At 38.4% G+C, this 19,371-nt stretch overlaps 1 protein-coding gene across 2 annotated transcripts in view; it reads right to left on the bottom strand.

Moving 5' to 3' along the window:
* The window catches only part of SWAP70 (switching B cell complex subunit SWAP70), a 99,343-nt gene that overhangs the window by 22,761 nt on the left and 57,211 nt on the right, over nt 1-19,371 (bottom strand). For both annotated transcript variants that reach the window (XM_002755036.6, XM_035265747.3), the window contains 4 exons: nt 17,512-17,685; nt 6,483-6,710; nt 3,555-3,701; nt 2,306-2,414 (listed from right to left, as the gene is read on the bottom strand). In XM_002755036.6, the coding sequence (XP_002755082.4) occupies nt 2,306-2,414; nt 3,555-3,701; nt 6,483-6,710; nt 17,512-17,685 (658 nt within the window). The remainder of the gene's footprint in view (nt 1-2,305; nt 2,415-3,554; nt 3,702-6,482; nt 6,711-17,511; nt 17,686-19,371) is intronic.

The raw sequence follows: 19,371 nt of genomic DNA, 5'->3' as shown, positions 1-19,371 counted from the left end.
TCGGCCTCCCAAAGTGCTGGGATTACAGACATGAGCCACCCTGCCCGGCCACCTCCAACTCTTAAACAACATCAAAAATGACTACATTCGCTAACATAACAATTTTATCTATGTCTAAAAATATTCAGAATCTCCTTTCAGGATTAAAAAAAAAAGCGTTCTTATATTGTTTCATTCTTTACTAATTTTGGAGTAATGGAATGTGGGTCAAGATGGCCAGGGGATACCTATGTTAATTCTAGCTAAATAATTATAAGCTTGCTTGGCTCATAGTACATTGAAGTTTATACACCAAACTAAACTATATTATTGGTGCAGTTAATTAGAAACCAAGTGGCAACAGGATGCCTAAGGTAAAGACCATCAAAGAGTGCAGTAACACCGGGGAACACCTCAGGATGATTGCAGAGCAGGCTATATTGCTCTGGTCCCACGAACGCCTTCTCAAGATGGAGACTGCATGAGGGTCTCATAAAGAGGGCTTATGCAAAGATCTCTGAGAAAGGAAGTCGACCTCTGCTCACAAGATCTGGGAGGGTCTTTGCAGATGGAAGCTGGCAAAGAAGAGAAAAGCCTTACAGGGCAGAGATCATGGAACACCTCAGGCTCTGCCTAGGTTCATGGAGTGATTTTAATTGCTCTATGTTCTCAAGGCTCGGGAGATAAAAGCCCCTTGATGCATTGGGTGTGGTCAGAGTACTAGTTTAGCATGTCCTAGAAGGATCTCAAGTGCTGTTGAATGCTCAGAGCACTAGTTTAGCATGTCTTAGAAGGATCTCAAGTGCCCTCCCCTCAACATCTTACTTACCCCTTCACCCTCCCCTTCCACACCCATAAGATCAAAGAGATAATCCACATAATCAAAGTGTTTGGAGCCCAGAGCTCGGGGCCAACGGTTCCCTCACTTGCGTTCCCTCACTTGCGCTGGTCCCCTGAACCCATGCTGTAAATTCTACTCTTGTGTGTCTGTCTTTATTTCCTTTTCTCAATCTCTTGTCACCACCAGGACTAAGAGCACCCACATACAAGGTTGGGGCTGGTACCCAACAACAGAACACTTAGAAGTTATCCATTCACTATAGGGCCATAAAAAAAGAACAAAATCTTATCTTTTGCAACAACATGGATGCAGCTAGAGGCCATTATCCTAAGAAAATTAACGCAGAACACAAAACCAAACAATGAAATGTTCTCACTAATCAGTGGGAGCTAAACACTGGGTACTCATGGACATAAAAGTGGCAACAACAAGCATTAAGGACTGGGATGGGAGGTAGTGAGGAAGAGGTTCACAAACTCTTAACTTTTAGGTACAGTGCTCACTTCCTGGGTGATAGATTCAATCGTACCCCAAACTTCCGCATTACACAATATACCCATGTAACAAACCTGCACATGTACCCCTACATCTAAAATAAAAGTTGAAATTATTGTTTAAAAGGTTATTAATTCAAAAGTTTGTGTTCCTGAGTTACCCAAAACTAGTGATTGCTTGTAAAAGTAATGGATCTTGAAAATCACTTGAAGTATTCAAAAACTATTGCATAATTCCTTGTTTCTTTTACATATTATCTCAAGCTCAAGATGGCCACTGTAAAATTCTTCACAGTCCTTAAAAGGAGAAATTCTATACTCTTTAAATAATAAGAGTAAGTAAAACCTAAAATCTCTAAGATATGAAATCAACCTAAGTGTCCACCAACAACTTATATGCGCATACACACATATACCTTGGAATACTACTCAGCCATAAAGAAAGAATGAAATAATGTCTTTTGCAGTAATATGGATAGAACTGGAGGCTATTATCTTGAAGTATTTCTTGAAATAACCCATAAACAGAACATCAAATACTACATGTTCTTACTTATAAAGTGAACTAAAATATGTATACATATGAACATAGAGTATGGACTAATAGACATTGGAGACTCAGAAATATGGGAAGGCAGGAGGCTGGCAAGAGATGAGAAATTACATACCAGCTACTATTTGAGTGATGGTTACGCTAAAAGCCCAGATTTCACCACTACACAATGTATCACTGTAGCAAAACTATACTTGCAACCCCAAAATCTATTTAAAAAGTAAATCTCCCATTTGTAATTTACCCACAGTTCATCACACAAGTAAAACTAATGAAAACTTTAAGAGCTCATCATAATTTTTCTCTCAGCTACTATATCACATGCAGAAATAACTACAAACAATGAGGAAATAATGCCTTAGCATCCTTCCTGAGATTCAAAACTAGAAAGTCAGAGCTCTCAAGTTATGTCATGGCAAATAATCAAAATCACCTTACCTTGAATCCACTCCTGTTTCTTCTTCTTATCTGAAGCACTGATTTCAAAAGTCTTATCAAAACATTTTACGAGAAAAAGGCATTTCTTTCCATCTTTGTCAGGCAAGGACTAAAACAGAAAGCAAAATTAGTTCTCCAAAATTTTAAGTATTTAAATGAAATTCAATCTTAATTATTTGTAAAATCAGCTGAAACTTAATGTCAATGAAAAATACCTATAAATGCATATTACTGATTTACTAATGCTGCTCCCTAAGCACTTTACTTACGGTAACAATAACCCCTGATTGGGATACTACATTTAGACTGTGAAAACTATAAACACCTGATAGGGTGCCATGCATTGGGATTTCCTGAGCATAGCAACTCTTATCCTGAGCACCTCCCTTGCAGGAATCCTGGAAAGTACATCTGTGATGATGTTACAAAAGGTATTAACTCCTAAGGAATATGAAGCACTAAGCCAGGGTGATTCCTACATCTGCCTAATGTGGCTTTCTCTCCTTGCACTTGGAATGTAATGGCTGGCAACCTGTGGTTACTGTCCTATATCTTTATGAGTAAACTGACCTTTGGAGGCCTTGTGGATCTCCATGTTTAGTTAAATATAAGAAGACCCCTTCACGAGCATTCGACATCTCAAGACATTATTATTCATTAAAATACATTATAGTTTATGCATGAGATTTCAGGTATTCAGATATTCTTCAACACATACAGACATGGGGACAATTCATACAGAAATAAAACTCAAAAATTTATGTTCTTGAGAATTTCACTTCTTTAAAGAATTAGTACCTGTGAATAAAGTGTCCTGAAAGTCACCCAAAGTATTCCAAGACAATGCTTACATCTTCCTTTATTTCTTGCACTCAAAATGTCCCAGATTTTCTGGCATATTCATGATTCTAAATATTGTCTTACTGAACTTTTCTTTTTACTTTATTATCTCTTTTTATTCCCTTTTATTCAATAGATGATTCCTTCAATGTTCCAATAAATGATTTAATCCTTATACTTTGTTCATGAGTATAAGATTGAAAATAAATTCACATAAGAAAAAAATTTTGTCGGCTATCTCTAATTTTTGGTTCAGAAACCATGGCAACTATATGTCTATATTATTTTGGAAATGTAAATTTGGGGATTATTTTAAGGCTCTAGAGTCTAGGTGGAAGAAGGTGAGAAGCTACTTCAGCAGCAGGGGGCAGCATGGGGTAATCATGCAAAGAAGTAACAATAGACTCACCTCTACACAGCAATTTTCATCCAAGAGAATGTCTCCTTTCTTATCATTCAGATCCTCACTCACATAGTAAGAAATTATGTTGGGTTTTAGTACAAACCATCGTTCAGTCCAGTTTTTCCGTCTGTGGCCCTTTTTCATCATGTAACCCTGTGAAAGATTAAATGCGATATAAATTCTCGTCCTTTTATTTGTAAGAGCTGACATCTCTTCCTTGATATACGTATGCCTACTCCATTATTTGATAATATGATCCTGAATACATAAACACCAACTGTTCTTGGACCCTCTGAGAACCTATGAAGGCCAGGGGAATTACGTCCACTCATGCAAGCATATCCAGACAAAAATTTGCATATAATTTCAGATACTTCAGAGACAACCCCTCCCCAAAGTGATATGCAGATAATAGACTTAGAACCTCCCCATGTTAAATAGCATTTGAGATTTTTTTTAAAATCATTATCTTTTAGAGATACCTATTGAAATTTTTATAAACAAAATAAAATACCTGAAATTTGCTTCAAAACACAGGAAAAGTAAAAGTAGGTGGGGTAGGATTTTTTTCCACATGTTGGTGGTTACTGGAGCTGTTGATGGGTATGTAGGAGTTCATTATACTGGTCTATTTCACTTAAAAAGGAAGAATAAACCCCTAACTGATTCTCTGTAAATTAAAACCTCAATCAGGCCAGATGTAGTGGCTCACACCTGTAATCCCAGCACTTTGAGAGGCCAAGGCAGGAGGATCACTTGAGGCCAGGAGTTCAAGATCAGCCTGGGCAACATACTGAGACCTCATCTCTACAAAAATAAATTTTAAACAATAAGCAAATCTCAATCAATGAAAATGCTAAATGACTGAGGTAATTAAACCTCACTCAATCAATGAAAACGCTAAAGCTTGGCCGCATATATCTTCTCAAGCAAATATTCAAGGACTTCTACCTCCGGTACCAACCAACCTTTCTGCCTGATCTCTCAGTATTGTGAAGAAGGAACTCTGCTCCAGACCAGCAGGAAAATACTAAAATACTGGCTTCTGCTTTTTTTTTTCTTTAGGAATACTGGCTTCTAAATGTGGCTTCTAAGCTCACACTCACTAGCTCTGTACTTCCTTCCCACAGACCGGCCTCAAAGGTGTGTCTCAAATTTTTACTTAAGCAAAATTATACATTACTATAGGCCAAAGTCCTTCAGGCTTGTTTGAGAATACCTGATATTTTTAGTATTAAATCTACAGGTACTGATAGCATATGATAGATTATACATATCATTAAATATATATAATATTAACTTGATTGTAAGTTTCATATGGTTATTATACTAAGTTCTAATCATATTACATATTCAGTTTCCTAATCTTTGGACATTCAAGCAAAAGCTATCTCATACTGCAATTCTACTATAGTCATATCCTGCCATCCTAAGAGGCTGAGAATTCCGCTTCAGATAGAGACCACGTCTCGTAACCCTTTGTAGCACCAAAAATCTATATAAATTCAGCCTCAATGTTTATGATGTGCTCCATTAGGAGAAAAAGAACAAAGACAACACTATTATCTATGAAACAAAGAAAGAATCAAAGTAAGGAAATCCTAAATCAGAGTTATTATTCAATATAATAATATAAGAAGTTCCAAAGAGTCACCAAAAAATATAAATTCTATTTAATAAGCATGGAGCTTCATATACTACGCTGGGTGCTGGGAAAAAGATGACAGTCTAAAACAAAAAAATGGCTTTATGTAGCAACTTTGCTACATAGCCATTTTTTTCCCATAAGTAGGGGTGTTTTTCTGATTTTATAAAAATAATATAAAATCATGTAGAAAGTCCAATAATACAGAAAGGATAAAGAAGAAAAAAATTCACCAACATCCCACAATCCAGAGTTGATCACTGTAAACATTTTGGCAAGCACCTTCCTGACAGCTCTACACACACACATCACATTACCTAAAGGGGATTACAAGATATCTCCTGTTAAGCAATGTGTTTTTTTTCACTCAACATTATACCATGGAGATATTTCTGGATCAACAGTTATGAATGTGCACATGACAGGAAGATACTTTAAAAATATTTTGGAAATGGGCTGGGCACAGTGGCTCACACCTGTAATACCATCACTTTGGGAGGCTGAGGCGGGTAGATCACGAGGTCAAGAGATCGAGACCATCCTGGCCAACATGGTGAAACCTCATCTCTACTAAAAATATAAAACTTAGCTGGGCATGATGGTGCATGCTTGTAGTCCCAGCTACTAGGGAGGCTGAAGCAGGAGAATCTCTTGACCCTAAGAGACAGAGGTTGCAGTGAGCCGAGATCGCACCACTGCACTCCAGCCTGGTGACAGAGTGAGACTCTGTCTCAATTAAAAAAAAAAAAAATTGGAAATGTGATTATCTAAACAGTTATTTCAAATAGCACCTTTCCTTAACTACACTTTAAAATCGCACCAGTAATTTTTTTTAAGTGAAAGCCTATGACTGGAAAAAAAAGAAATTTTATTCCTATTCAAAATCAGGCCAGGCACAGTGGCTCACACCTGTAATCCCAGCACTTTGGGAGGCCGAGGTGGGTGGATCACTTGAGGTCAAACATTCAAGACCAGCTTGGCCAACATGGTAAAATCCCATGTCTACTAAAAATACAAAATGTAGCTGTGCATGGTGGTACACGCCTGTAATCCCAGCTACTTGGGTGGCTGAAACACGAGAATCCCTTGGACCCAGGAGACGGAAGTTGCTGAACTAAGATCATATCACTACATTCCAGCCTGGGCGAGAGAGCAAGACTGTCTCAAAACACAAAAAAACAAAATCAGTGTAAGAAAATAAGTGACTTACACTCATCTTTGTAATAAAAATACTAATTTTAAATGTCAAATTCTAAAGATGAGAAAAAATACGGTAAGAGAATTCTTACCTGTTTTAATACATCTAATATAAGTTCATTAAAGACTTCATTAATTGCCATAGACACAGTCTGCCGATCCATGCCTTTGCTAAACTGTCCATTTCCAATAAGCTCGATAAGTTCCCATGCAGAAAGACCATCTTTACTGTCATCAAAGTTGACTTTATAATGTTCAAATTGTTCTTGCTGCCAACCTCCTCCCATAGCTTCTGTAAGCTTCTTAAGCAGGTATTCGATCTATATAAAGAATATGAAACAATTATTTCCTAGTTAAAAAAAACTTAACATAGTTATGTATTTATGTTATAAACACTGATTTGTTGAACCTAGGAAATACTCTTTATAGTTTCAAAAATGCCTATCTTTAAAGAGTCTCCTACTACATAGGGAGAGGAATATAAATAAATGCTACTGGTCTGTATTAGTGCAGAATAAGTAAAGGAATAAAAAACTGATAACGCTCTAATAGTGTAGTATATTTGTATACAGAACTAAAACAAACAGCACATGTATAACAATATACAAACTAATTAATGTACTCTGATTACACTGTTAAATATTTTAATGTACCACTACATTAATCTTACCAAATACACAAGCGCTAAATTAAACATCTCAAAGTAATATGTACAAGTTATTGACCAATTTACAAATTTTCCACATAAGCCAACTATTTAAAATTCATGCTGCTTCTTCCTACTGGAACATTACAATGTTGTAAATAATGGTGGAATACCTAGCCTGAGCAGGAAAAGCTTACTAAATTCTAAAACATCATACTTTGTGTAGAAAATACTGTTATTGAAATAACAGCAGTTAAGCTGGGAGTGGTGGCTCACGCCTATAATCCCAACACTTTGGGAGGCCAAAGCAGGAGGACTACTTGAGGCCAGGAGTTCGAGACCATCCTGGCCAACATGGCAAAACACTGTCTCTACTAAAAATAGAAAAGAATTAGCCAGGCTAATTTTCATGCTTCATGCTGGGATTACACACCTGTAATCCCAGCTACTCTGGGGGCTGAAGCATGAGAATTGCTTGAACCTTGAAGGCAGTGAGTGGAGATCATGCCACTGCACTCCAACCTGGGCAACTGAGCGAGACTCTGTCTCAAAAACAAAGAAAGAACAGCAGTTAAACAAACAATAAGGCAATAAAACTGAGTAAGAATTGATACCTCTTATTTTCTGGAAAGCCCAAATACCCTACAGTGCTCTCAAATTCAACATTATGTCCAAAAACTAATGAATCTTCTCTACCTTCCAAATGGCTTCCCCCTCTACTATTGATTTCCATTAGGAATAACACCATTCACACATCCCTTTTAGGATTCTTGTTCCCCACACTCCACATCAAACCAATGACATAATCCTGCTGTTTTATTTCCCTAAATGAGTGTTTTCAAACTGTGGGTTATGGCCCACTGTAAAGTCAACTTAGTGGATAGCAACCAGCATTTTTTTGAATGGAACAAAAAAACATGTGAATCCATCCACAATAAAGAAATGGTATTTTGTGACAAGTTTTGCTTTGTGTATGCATGTGTCTATGTGTGCTGGGTCATGATAAAAAAAACATTTATCTTTCTATGGGTTACAGTGAAAAGAAATTTTATTTTATTTTATTTTTCTTTCCACTTTCTAAGGGTTTAGAAAAGAAATGTTAAAGCTTTGTCCCAGACAGCTCTGAACTCTGTCACTCCTACTTAATCTGCTTTTGGTCAAGCCTCCTGGTTGGTATCCTTACCTCCAGGGACCCCCTCCCTTTTATATATATATTCTGCCAAAAGGGATTTTTCTAAAACAAAAGCCAGAGCCTGACACTCCTCTCTTTAAGCCCTGTCCTGGCTCCCTATCACCTCAAAGAGGCCAAGCTCCTCTGCATCCCTTGGTGATCATCTCCCAGCCTACTTCCTCAAATATGACCCACCTCAGACTTTACACTCCACCAATACCATTAATATCATAGATCAGGGGGTGTTTAACTTTTACTGTAAGGGGTTGAACAGTAAATATTTAAGCTTGGTGTCTCTCTATCATGTGTTCTTCCTTGATTTTGTTTTTTTTACAACCCATTAGAAATATAAAAACTATTCTTAGCACATGTGCCGTGCAAATATAGGCTGCGGATTGGATTTAGCCAGCAGGCTGTAGTTTGCCACCACTTGCCATAGATTATAAGTAGTTTACCCTCCTACCATACTTTCCTTAGGCTTTATGTCATTCCCTATTCTGTCTTCTCTGTCTAGAATATCTTTTCCCATCTCTCAACCAAGCTAACTGGTATTTATTCAAGTCCTATATCCTCTAGAATATTCCTACTCAAAATGACATATGCAGACCAGCAACATTGGCACCACCTAGAAGCTTGTTAGAAATGAAGACTGTCAGACCAACCAAAGCCCAAAAATCAGAGTCTGTATTTTAACAAAAACCCCTAAAGTTTTGAAAAGCATTGCTGCTTTAGCAAACCTGCTCTGACCAACCCGAACCCAGGTCATGTGTTCCTCTTCTATGTCACTGCACTTAGTGTATTTTCACTTACTTGCTTTTCGACCATTTTCTGCATTCCTTGTAGAAGAAACCATGTCCCACTCATCCTTAATCCCCAAAGTTCATCATGGTACCTCAGAGCTCAACAAATGTTTGCTAAACTGAAATTAACTAAGCTAAGCCTCAATTTTCTAATCTATGAAATGGGCATAACAATACTTATAGAAATGCTGTGGGGCAAAATGAGACAAATATGGAGCAATTTGCACAATGCCCATCACATAGTAGATACCCTACTAATGTTGCTTCCCTTCTGCACTGAGGGGAATACTATTCAACCATTCAAAATTTCATTTGAGAAGGCATTTATGAAACAAGAGAAAGTGAAGAAGAATATGAAACTAAACTTTCCTATGAATTCTACTGCACAAAGATTATGTAATTATTTTGACAAATATTTGTCAGAAATAGTAAGTTTAATTTGAAACAATAGGATCATGAGTTAATTTTTTTTCCTTTCTCTTCTTTGTATTTCCGATAATTTGGTTATAATACCTTTTGTAAAATAATATATTTAACAGAAAAATAGACATGCATGTTTGCAAAGGCATGTACATTCACAAAATATCACAAGTTGAAAAAATATCAAGAGAAGCCAGGTGTGTGGCTCACGCCTGTTTTTTTGGGAAACTGAGACAGGAGGACCACTTAAGGTCAGGAATTCAAGATCAGTCTGGGCAACACGGCAAGATCTCACGTTTACAGAAAAATTAAAAAGTTAGCCAGGTGTGGTGGGACATGCCTGTAGTCCCAGCTACTCAGGAAGCTAAAGAGGGAAGATCACTTGAGCCAAGAAGTTTGCAGTTACAGTGAGCTATGATCACAACACTGCACTTGAGCTTGGGCAATAGAGCAAGACCCTACCTCATTTAAAACAAAAAGAGAGAAAAATGAAAAAATATATTAGAAGTTATATTGATTTAATATGATGAGATGCTGTAAGCTCTTCTAGGACAAAGATTTATCTTAGACCCTAACAATAGCACATGGTAAGTGTTCACCAAAATTTACCTGTTGGAGAAAAACACACTTAGATCTTTCCTTTCTCCTGCTGGAGAGATGTCATCTACTATTAAACTTACCAGGTATTATCAGGTAGTTCCTTGGCTCTTTAAAGAGAAGTAACAGAGACAGACAGAGAAAGAGAAAAAATGAAAATGTTAAGAAAAAGAGGGAAAGGGAAGAGGGAAGGAGAAAAGGAGACAGAAAAGAGAAAGGTATAAAAAGATTAAAGTAAAGAAGAGATTGAAGGCGGGGTGCAGTGGTTCACACCTGTAATCCCAGAACTTTGGGAGGCTGATGCCGTCAGATCACCTGAGGCCAGGACTTTCAGACCAGCCTGACCAAGATGGTGAAACCCGGTTTCTACTAAAAACACAAAAATTATCTGGTTGTGTGGTGGCACGCACCTGTAATCCCAGCTACTTGGGAGGCTGAGGTAGGAGAATTGCTTGAACCAGGGAGGTAGAAGTTGCAGTGAGCAGAGATCATGCCACTGCATTCTAGCCTGGGTGACAGAGTAAGACTCCATCTTAAAAAAAAAAAGAGAGAGATTAAAGAGATAAAAGCAAGAAAAAGAGAGTCAAAAAGGACATTAAGATAAACAATTGCTCAAGGTAAAATAATCAGTGGCATTAACAGGTACAGAAATTCAATCTCTCTAAAGCAGCAAAAAGAAGGGCCCAGGCTGGCAGCTTACAACTTGGGGTAAAGGGAGTACAGGTCCAAGTAGAAGTTTCAGTAGCAAGGCAAAGGAAGCACCTGTGTATGAGCACATGTGTGGAGGATGACTACACGTGGGTGAGACAAGATAGTGGAGCCAACTGACCATGTCCTTACACAAGTCAAGAATCAGCCTTAGCTCTTCCTCACCTACCTATTACTGAACCCAAGCCATTCACACTCCAAGCTTCAGTTTCCTCTTCAATATCAGATGACTTTTTATGTTTGTAACTCAGAAAGCGCCTATTAGTAGCAAACTCGGCTTTAGAAGTAGCTTGCCAGGTTCATCATGAACCTTTCTGAAGGTGCCCTCCCAAGCCTTGTGATGTTGTCATTAGCACCCAGCTTCGATCTGCTCAGCATTCCCAGTGACTGTGCCAGACAACTAATCTAGATTCATTTCCTGCTGACTTTCAACACAATCACATACTTACCATAACCAAATAACATAAGGGCCTTTTAATTCATTATATTGAGCCAAGGAGAAACAAACATTCCCATTCTCCACTATTGAATTATACTAAATAATAAATCACGTGTTGCCGTGTTAGTCTCGAGTGGTCTGCATCAATTCTAAGAGCTCATTCAGTTTCAGGAAGCAGCTTACTTCCTCCTTCCAAGCAAGTTTCACCAAAAATAACAAAGAATAAACTCTCCAGATGCAAGTGATTTTCAATGCCTTCAGTTTCAAAATTTATTTTATTAAAAATTCTTTATCATCATTAATAAGGGGCATTTTATTGGCTTAACAGGTTTTATTTTATTTAGAGTCTCTTAAAACTATGTCCAGTTCAAGTTTTAACTATATCAAGGTAATTCTTCCAAATAAGTACATAAGAGACACATCCTGTTTTGTTCCTGCCTGTGTGAGAAATGAATACTAAACAAAAATTATACTTTATAGGCACATATTTCCAGGAAGATATTCTAACAAAAATTACGGAATCCAACTCAAATAGGGACACACTATTTCTTACATCTATGTGACAGAAACATCTTAACTTCACTGTGTAAGTTAATTAAATATTGATTTAACATTCTTGAAACTACTTTCTGGGTAACAGAAAATTGAATCAAAAGCAAACATTATTTATTTATTTATTTTTTGAGACGGAGTCTTGTTCTGTTGCCCAGTGGTACAATCTTGGCTCACTGCAACCTCCACCTCCTGGGTTCAAGCAATTCTCCTGTCTCAGCCTCCCAAGTAGCTGGGATTACAGGCATATGCCACTAGGCCTGGCTAATTTTTGTGTTTTTAGTAGAGACAGGGTTTCACCATGTTACCCAGGCTGGTCTCAAATTCCTGAGCTCAAGTGATCAGCCTGCCTCAGCCTGCCTCAGCCTCCCAAACTGCTGGGATTATAGGTGTGCACCACTGCACCCGACCGACAATTATATCTTTTTCTTTTCTTTTCTTTTTTTCTTTTGAGTCAGTGTTTTGCTCTGACAACCAGGCTGGAGTGCAGTGCCACAATCACAACTAACTATGGTGTCTGCCTCCCGAGTAACTGAGACTTCAGGCATGTGCCACTGTGCCCAGCTAATTTTTGTATTTTTTGTAAAGACAGGGTTTCACCATGTTGTCCAGGCTGGTCTCAAACTCCTGAGCTCAAACAACCCTCCCACTTCAGCCTCCTCATCTCACCTCAGTGGTGAGATTGCAGGCATGAGCCACTGAGCCAGGCTGGTTATATCTTACGTTGTATTAATTAAGGCTTAAAAAAATCTTTCTTAAAAAGCACTCTGGACTTAAAATGCAAATGATCATTATGGTGAGTGGATTATCGGAAACAAGTATTACTTTAAATTTATAAAGCCTAAAAAGTACTGACAAGATAACATTATATCTCAAAATTTATTTTTAAATATGTTTTTATATTAAATTTCATTAAAATCTGTGAATCTAAAATTAGTCCAAATATAGTTTTTTAAGTGTTATTATTCAGAAAGAAAGCAAAAGCTAACAGAGAATGTATTTTTCATAATACAGCATGACCTTGAGTTTGCAGTGCTTGGTCAAAGGCCAGGTGATAGGCTAAGAGCTCCATAAACACAAATCAGCTAGTTCAGCAGCTAGACAAAGCAATCTGACATAAATCTGCTCCAGTGATCCCTTCTTTCCCCACACAAGCACTCCTGGCCCTACAGGAAAATCTCTAAAACTAATTCTACTTCTAACCAGAAGAAAAGCTGTCAAATCACAGAGTAAGTCCAAACAATAACATGACAATGTATGCTGCCTGGCTATTCTAACAAATCAAAGAAAGGTTGCTCCCTTCTCAAATGACATTAACTTGTTTTGAAAGAGAATCAAGACATTCCAGTTAGTCTGCAAAGGTTTTGAAGATAAACATGCCTAGGAGCCTTGGGCACATCAAGGCCCATGTGGGTCCCAATTCTTCCAGCTGCCTGCAGCAAAAATCTTTTGAGTTTCTTAGGCAAAGTAGTTAGAAAACTGATGCTGACTGGCTCCCTTCACAGCCTGTGGATCAATGATGATTTAAAGCCATTGACAAGTCATCCATATTAAGCAAGTGCTGCCTAGGCAATAAAAACACTCACTAATTTCTAATTCTGAAATCAAGACAAGGTCACTTTCAAGTCCTCAAATTCTTTAGTGATGAAAAAAAAAAAAACATCAAGGGTAAGAGACCCATCCCACGTCCAGTTTTTCAAAAACACAATTAAATGTGTAACACAGTATAACTACAAAATGTTTTAAAATACTGTAATTTTTTTTTTAAGACAAGATCTGGCTCTATTGCCCAAGCTAGAGTGCAGTGGCACAATGTAGGCTCACTGCAAGCTCCGCCTCCCAGGTTCAAACCATCCTCGCAGGCTCAAGCCATCCTCCCACTTCAGCCTCCTGAGTAGCTGGGACAACAGGTGCATACTATCAAGCCCAGCTAATTTTTTGTATTTTTTGTAGACACGGGGTTTCACCATGTTGCCCAGGCTAGTTGTGAAATTATAAGCTCAAGCAATATGCCCACCTCAGCCTCCCAAAGTGCTGGGATTATCGGCCTGAGCCACCACACCTAGCCTAAAATACTGTAAATTTTATTTGCACAATTCTTTCAAGCAGCAGCTAGATTTTAAAACTACCACTGGTATATCTTTGTCTGCAGACATTCTCTTCCGCACATCTCTGTATTAAGCTAGACAATTTCCTTGGACAAAAATTTCATAGCATATTTTTCATTTCCTTTTTAACATAAATACACAATTACATCATTATAGTTATTAAGCAGTAAGAAACTGTTCCCACCACTACAGTAAAATGTCCTTCTCCTTGATTACCAATGAGCACCTAATTGTTAAATCCAAGGGCAACTACTCACTTATCATCATCCAATTTTTCCAAGGCATCTAATGCCAGTAACTACTTTTGTGCTTCTTAAAACTTTTCATTTCTTAGACATCTATGACTCAACACTCCCCCAGTTCTCCTACCTCATAGCCTGTTCAATTCAGCTTCCTTTACCAAATCTACTTCCTCTTTGTGCTACAGAAATAGTCCCAAGGTTCTATCCTTGGCACTCATGCCTCCAACTACAGTCTTCCTCCCTGATCTAACCTACTTCTAGTGTTTCCCCATCTCTGTCTCCAGCCCTGGCCTCTGGCAAGCTCTAGATAAACACTTCCAGTGCACAGTTCCACAGGGATGTTCCACCTAAAACCCCAAATATATCAAACCCACCATCATGCAATACCTCCCAAATTTGTTCATCATCCTACCATTCATTCACACACACCCATTTTAGTGAGCAACTACCATGTGTCCAGGCACTTTATTAAACGTTCCACATATATCAACTTTTTCAGCCCTCACAGAGACCAGTGAAGGAAGTAGCTATCCCCATCTTACAGAAGGGGAACCCCAAACAGAGAGTGAGTAATTTGTCACACAGCTAATAAGTGATAGAGTTGGGTTTCAAACCGGTAAGTCTGATTTCAGGTACTATGCCTTAAACAAATACACTACATTACTCCCCAGTTGCCCAGGCTTGAAACTTGCCTGTACTTCCCCAAAGTGAGGCACTATATGCTTAGTCCCATGACCTCTAGGTTCTTCCCATCTGTTCTTCTTTTCTATTCTCACTGTATTTTAGTCCTCGATGCCACTGGGCTTCTCTCAACTTCTCACCTCCCATGTCTCCATATTTCATCTATTCACCCATCATTCTCTTGCTCAAAAATCACCAGTGGTTTATCCTTCCCCACTGCCTACAGGATAAAGTCAAAACGCTCCAGCTTCATCTACCACCCGTCTTCTTCACAATGATCATGTTCCAGTGAGAAAGGATATGTATCATTCATTTTTGACTGCTCAGCATCTAACCCTTTTCTTATGTCTGGGGAAATCCCTACTTTCCAGTGTAGAAGCTGAAAATGCAAATGTATCCTTTCCAAACTCCTTTGCAAGTAGTGCATGGTACCTGACCTAGGCCATGCCAATTACATAAATCACACCTTGATGATGAATTGGGAAGTGAGCAGTATGGAGAACTCTCCCTCATAGGAAGAACAGTTGCAGGAAGATTTGAGTTCTGAGGCAGTGATATGGTTTGGCTGTGTCCCCACCCAAATCTCATCTTGAATTCCCACGTGTTGTGAGAGGGACCCAGTGGGAAGTAATTGAAACATGGAGGCAGGTCTTTCCTATGCTGTTCTCATAATAACTAATAAGTCTCGTGAGATCTGATGGTTTTATAAAGGGGTTTCCCGCACAAGCTCTCTTCTCTTGTCTGCTGCCATGTGAGACGTGCTTTTCACCTTCTGCCATGATTGTGGCATTCCCCAGTCATGTGGAACTGGAAGTCCTTTAAACCTCTTTCTTTTATAAATTGCCCAGTCTTGGGTATGTTTTATTAGTAGCATGAAAATGGATTAATTCAGGTAGCAATCAGTGTCCAGGACCAGATGTGTTCCATGGTATAAGTACAACACCCATCATCTGATGGCAGCAGCATTTTCCTTGTGGTTCCTCACTGAAGTGGCCAGGACAGACAAAACTGCATAGCCTCCATACCTGCTTTTTAAGCCATCATAATGATTCTGTAAGCTATCCAGCATCCTTCTAAAAAAGTCCCTTCTCAGGCCCTACACAGTAGCTCATGGCTGTAAACCCAGTACTTTGGGAGGCTGAGGTAAAGGGATCACTTGAGGCCAGCACTTTGGGAGGCTGAGATAAAGGGAGTCTGATACTAGCCTGGGCAACATGGCAAGACCCTATCACTACAAAAAAAATTCTTTTAATTAGTTGAGTGTGGTGGTGCATGCCTGTAGTCCCAGCTACTCAGTAGGCTGAGGCAGGAGGATACCCTAAGCCCAGGAGGTTGAGGCTACTGTGAGCTGTGATTGAACCACTGCACTCCAGCCAAGGCAACAGAGTAAAATGCTGTCTTATAAAAAAAAAAAATGCCGGGCATGGTGGCAGGCAACTGCAATCACACCTACTCAAGAGGGTAACGCAGGAGAATCTTTTGAACCTGGGAGGCAGAGGTTGCAGTGAGCCGAGATTCCATTGCACTCCAGTCTGGGCAATAAGACTGAAACTCCATCTCAAAAAAAAAAATTTCCCTTTTGGCTTGAATCGGCTGTTTCTAAGTAAGCATCCTGACTGGCAACTCGATCAAGCTGGATACCTACTTCGCTCCTTTTAGAACATGCCCTTTGCTTTCCTGAGACATATAACACTGCTCACTGTTGCTTCCATCCAGAATTCTCCTCTGCCTTTATTATTGGTCAAAATCCTTTCCAACCTTTAATGCCTTGGTACACCCTTTCTGAAGGGCAACTTTCCCTTGTTCATCTAATACCCTGAAAGTGTGCATTTCTTGGGACTCAGAATTTCACTGTTGGAAGATGATCCAAAGAAAATAAGCAGATTAGTATGCAACAATGCATGTAATAAGAGTAGTCATAAGAGTTAACGCTCAGAGTTAGAGTACATATTATGTGCCAGGCATTAAATTAAATCCTTTAAATGCAGAACTTCACAACCCTTAGAATAAACGTTGTAATTAGCTTTATTTCACAGAGAAGAAAATGAAAACTTTTCTTAACCTCTGCAGGTTAAGTCATTTGTCCAAGGTTAAGGGATTATAGATGCCTTTTTTTAAGTGTGAGGACTACAGCTGATTTTAATTTTGCATATTAATCTTTTCTAAATTTTCTACTGTAAAAACCATGTATTAACATGTGTCACTTTTTAGGGCACTAAGATATTTCAGAAACCTTATTCCTATTATTTTTTCCTTTGGAAGTTTAGGGAACCCAGAATAAAATAAGCATTCTTTTTCTTTTATTTTGAAACGTATGGAAAGTCATCATCCTGGACTATGAAACAAGGATAGTATTTACTCACATAAAACAGCGCTGAAAACTACATTCTGGATCCTATGTGTTTCCCATGTACCACCACTCAGCCAGTTCCTATGTTTTGTCAATATGCAAGTAGTATGAGAATTTTGTTACGACTTGTACAGGATAGTCTTTGGACACGAGGATAGATTCATTTATCATCATAGTCAGTTAGAGAAGAAGAGATCCATTTTCCCTGCAAATTTCCAGGTGTATTACATGCCCCAAATTACTGTATTTGGAGCTTTTCTAAATTCAGGCTCTTTGCCTTTGATCCAAAAACACTAGGAGATATGCATCTCCTTCTATATCTATGCTAACTTTACAGAAAAAAATACCAAGCCAGGTCTATTAAACGCTAAAATGGCCAAGTAAAAACTCCCCATGCCACACCTTACCTCTTCTGTCACAATAATTAATGGATACTTGTCCTCAGATAAAAAGTTGAAAATAACCCATACTTTAAATGCATCTTCTTCTGTAATGAGCAGGGGATTCTTTGTGAGGTTTTTTTTGACACAGAGGGTCCAACACATTCTATTGAATTCAATCTTGTCAAAGTTGTCTTGGACCTAAAAAGGAATAGGGAAAAACTTTAAATCAGTCCGAAATAAGCAACATATAAGGCAAGTAAAATAGAAAGACAAAGCCTCCTTTGGGCTCCCATTTTAATCAATCCAATTAACCAACAGCCATATATGCTTTAGGTATTACACTTTCAATGGCTCAATTAAGATGTTACATTTATCATGAGACTGGACCAACATCTGTCCGTATCACTCCCTTGGCACATAAAATACTGTCCTCTCAGTTACTGTTTCATGTGTATATACTATCTTCCTATTAATAAACAGACTACCAATCCTAGTACATAGAAGAAACTGAGAATGTCAGTTACTCAGTATGAGCCAAGTACGAATATCTTATCTTTACCTATATAGTCAAAAAAGATGCCTTCTTTTGGGGAAAACTATTTAACTGAAATTCTAAAAGGAAAGTCCTGCCATTCATTCATTTGTTCATGAATTCAATGTTTCCTCAGCATCTACTATAAGACAAGTACTATGCTATAAATTAAGAATATAAAGATGAAGAACTTGGTCTGTGCTCTTAAAATATTCATAGTTTAGGAGCTGGGTGCAGTGGCTCAAGCCTGTAATCCCAGCACTTTGGGAGGCCAAGGTGGGTGGATCATAAGGTCAAGAGATCAAGACCATCCTGGTCAAAATGGTGAAACCCCGTCTTTACTAAAGATACAAAAAATTAGCTGGGCATGGTGGCGTGTGCCTATAATCCCAGCTACTCAGGAGGCTGAGGCAGGAGAATTGCCTGAACCCAGGAGGCGGAGGTTGCAGTGAGCCAAGATCGCGCCATTGCACTCCAGCCTGGGTAACAAGAGCGAAACTCCGTCTCAAAAAAAAAAAAAAAAAAAAATATATATATATATATATATATATATATATTCATAGTTTATTAGGGAAAACAGACATGCAAATAAATTTCAATATAACTGTGTACAATTTAATGTAACAGTGTATAATAACTCAAGGGAACTGTTCACTCATTTGACAAATAAAATTTAGATCATAATTATTATTTGCCAGAGACAGTACAAACGTACTCAACATAATACTGGCCTATGTTTCCAAGGAATATAAAGACAATTACAGCAGAGTATGATAAGTACTGTAATATAAATAAGCAGAGGATTTTTGGGAGCACTGAGGAGCTAACCCAATCTTGAGATCTGGGGAAATATTCACAGAAAGAATGATGGGACAACAGAGCTGAGTTCTCAAGGAACATGAAGAGTCAAACAGACCAAGAATGGGATAAAGAGTATTCCAGGTAGAAGAGAATGTGAGAAAGCCCCAAAGTGGAGACAAGCATAGTCAGTTTGGAAGAACTGTGGGTATTGAATGTGAATGGGGCACCTGGTGCTGGAGGGTGGTATAATCAAGGCTCTTTATAAGTGCAAGTAAAAAAAACCACCTTGGGTTCCTTTAAACAGAAAAGGAATTTATTAGAAAAACAATGTGTAAACTCACAGATCCAGTGCAAGCGCTAGAAAAACTTAGGATCTGAAATTCGGCTGGTATCAAGATAGGGTAGGCAGCCAGAACTGCAGCCAAACCACTCACAGGAACAGTCTGGTGGAGACACCACTGCCTGTATAACATGAGAGCTCCCTCACTATTACCACTGCTACCACTGCCCCTGTCCATAATCTTCTGTATCACTCACTGCAGATTTGATGT

The sequence above is a fragment of the Callithrix jacchus genome, chromosome 10 (genome assembly GCF_049354715.1).
Source record: "Callithrix jacchus isolate 240 chromosome 10, calJac240_pri, whole genome shotgun sequence".
Classification (NCBI taxonomy): domain Eukaryota; kingdom Metazoa; phylum Chordata; class Mammalia; order Primates; family Cebidae; genus Callithrix; species Callithrix jacchus.
Note: the sequence above shows the minus strand (reverse complement) of the source record. Positions and strands in the feature narration are given on the sequence as shown.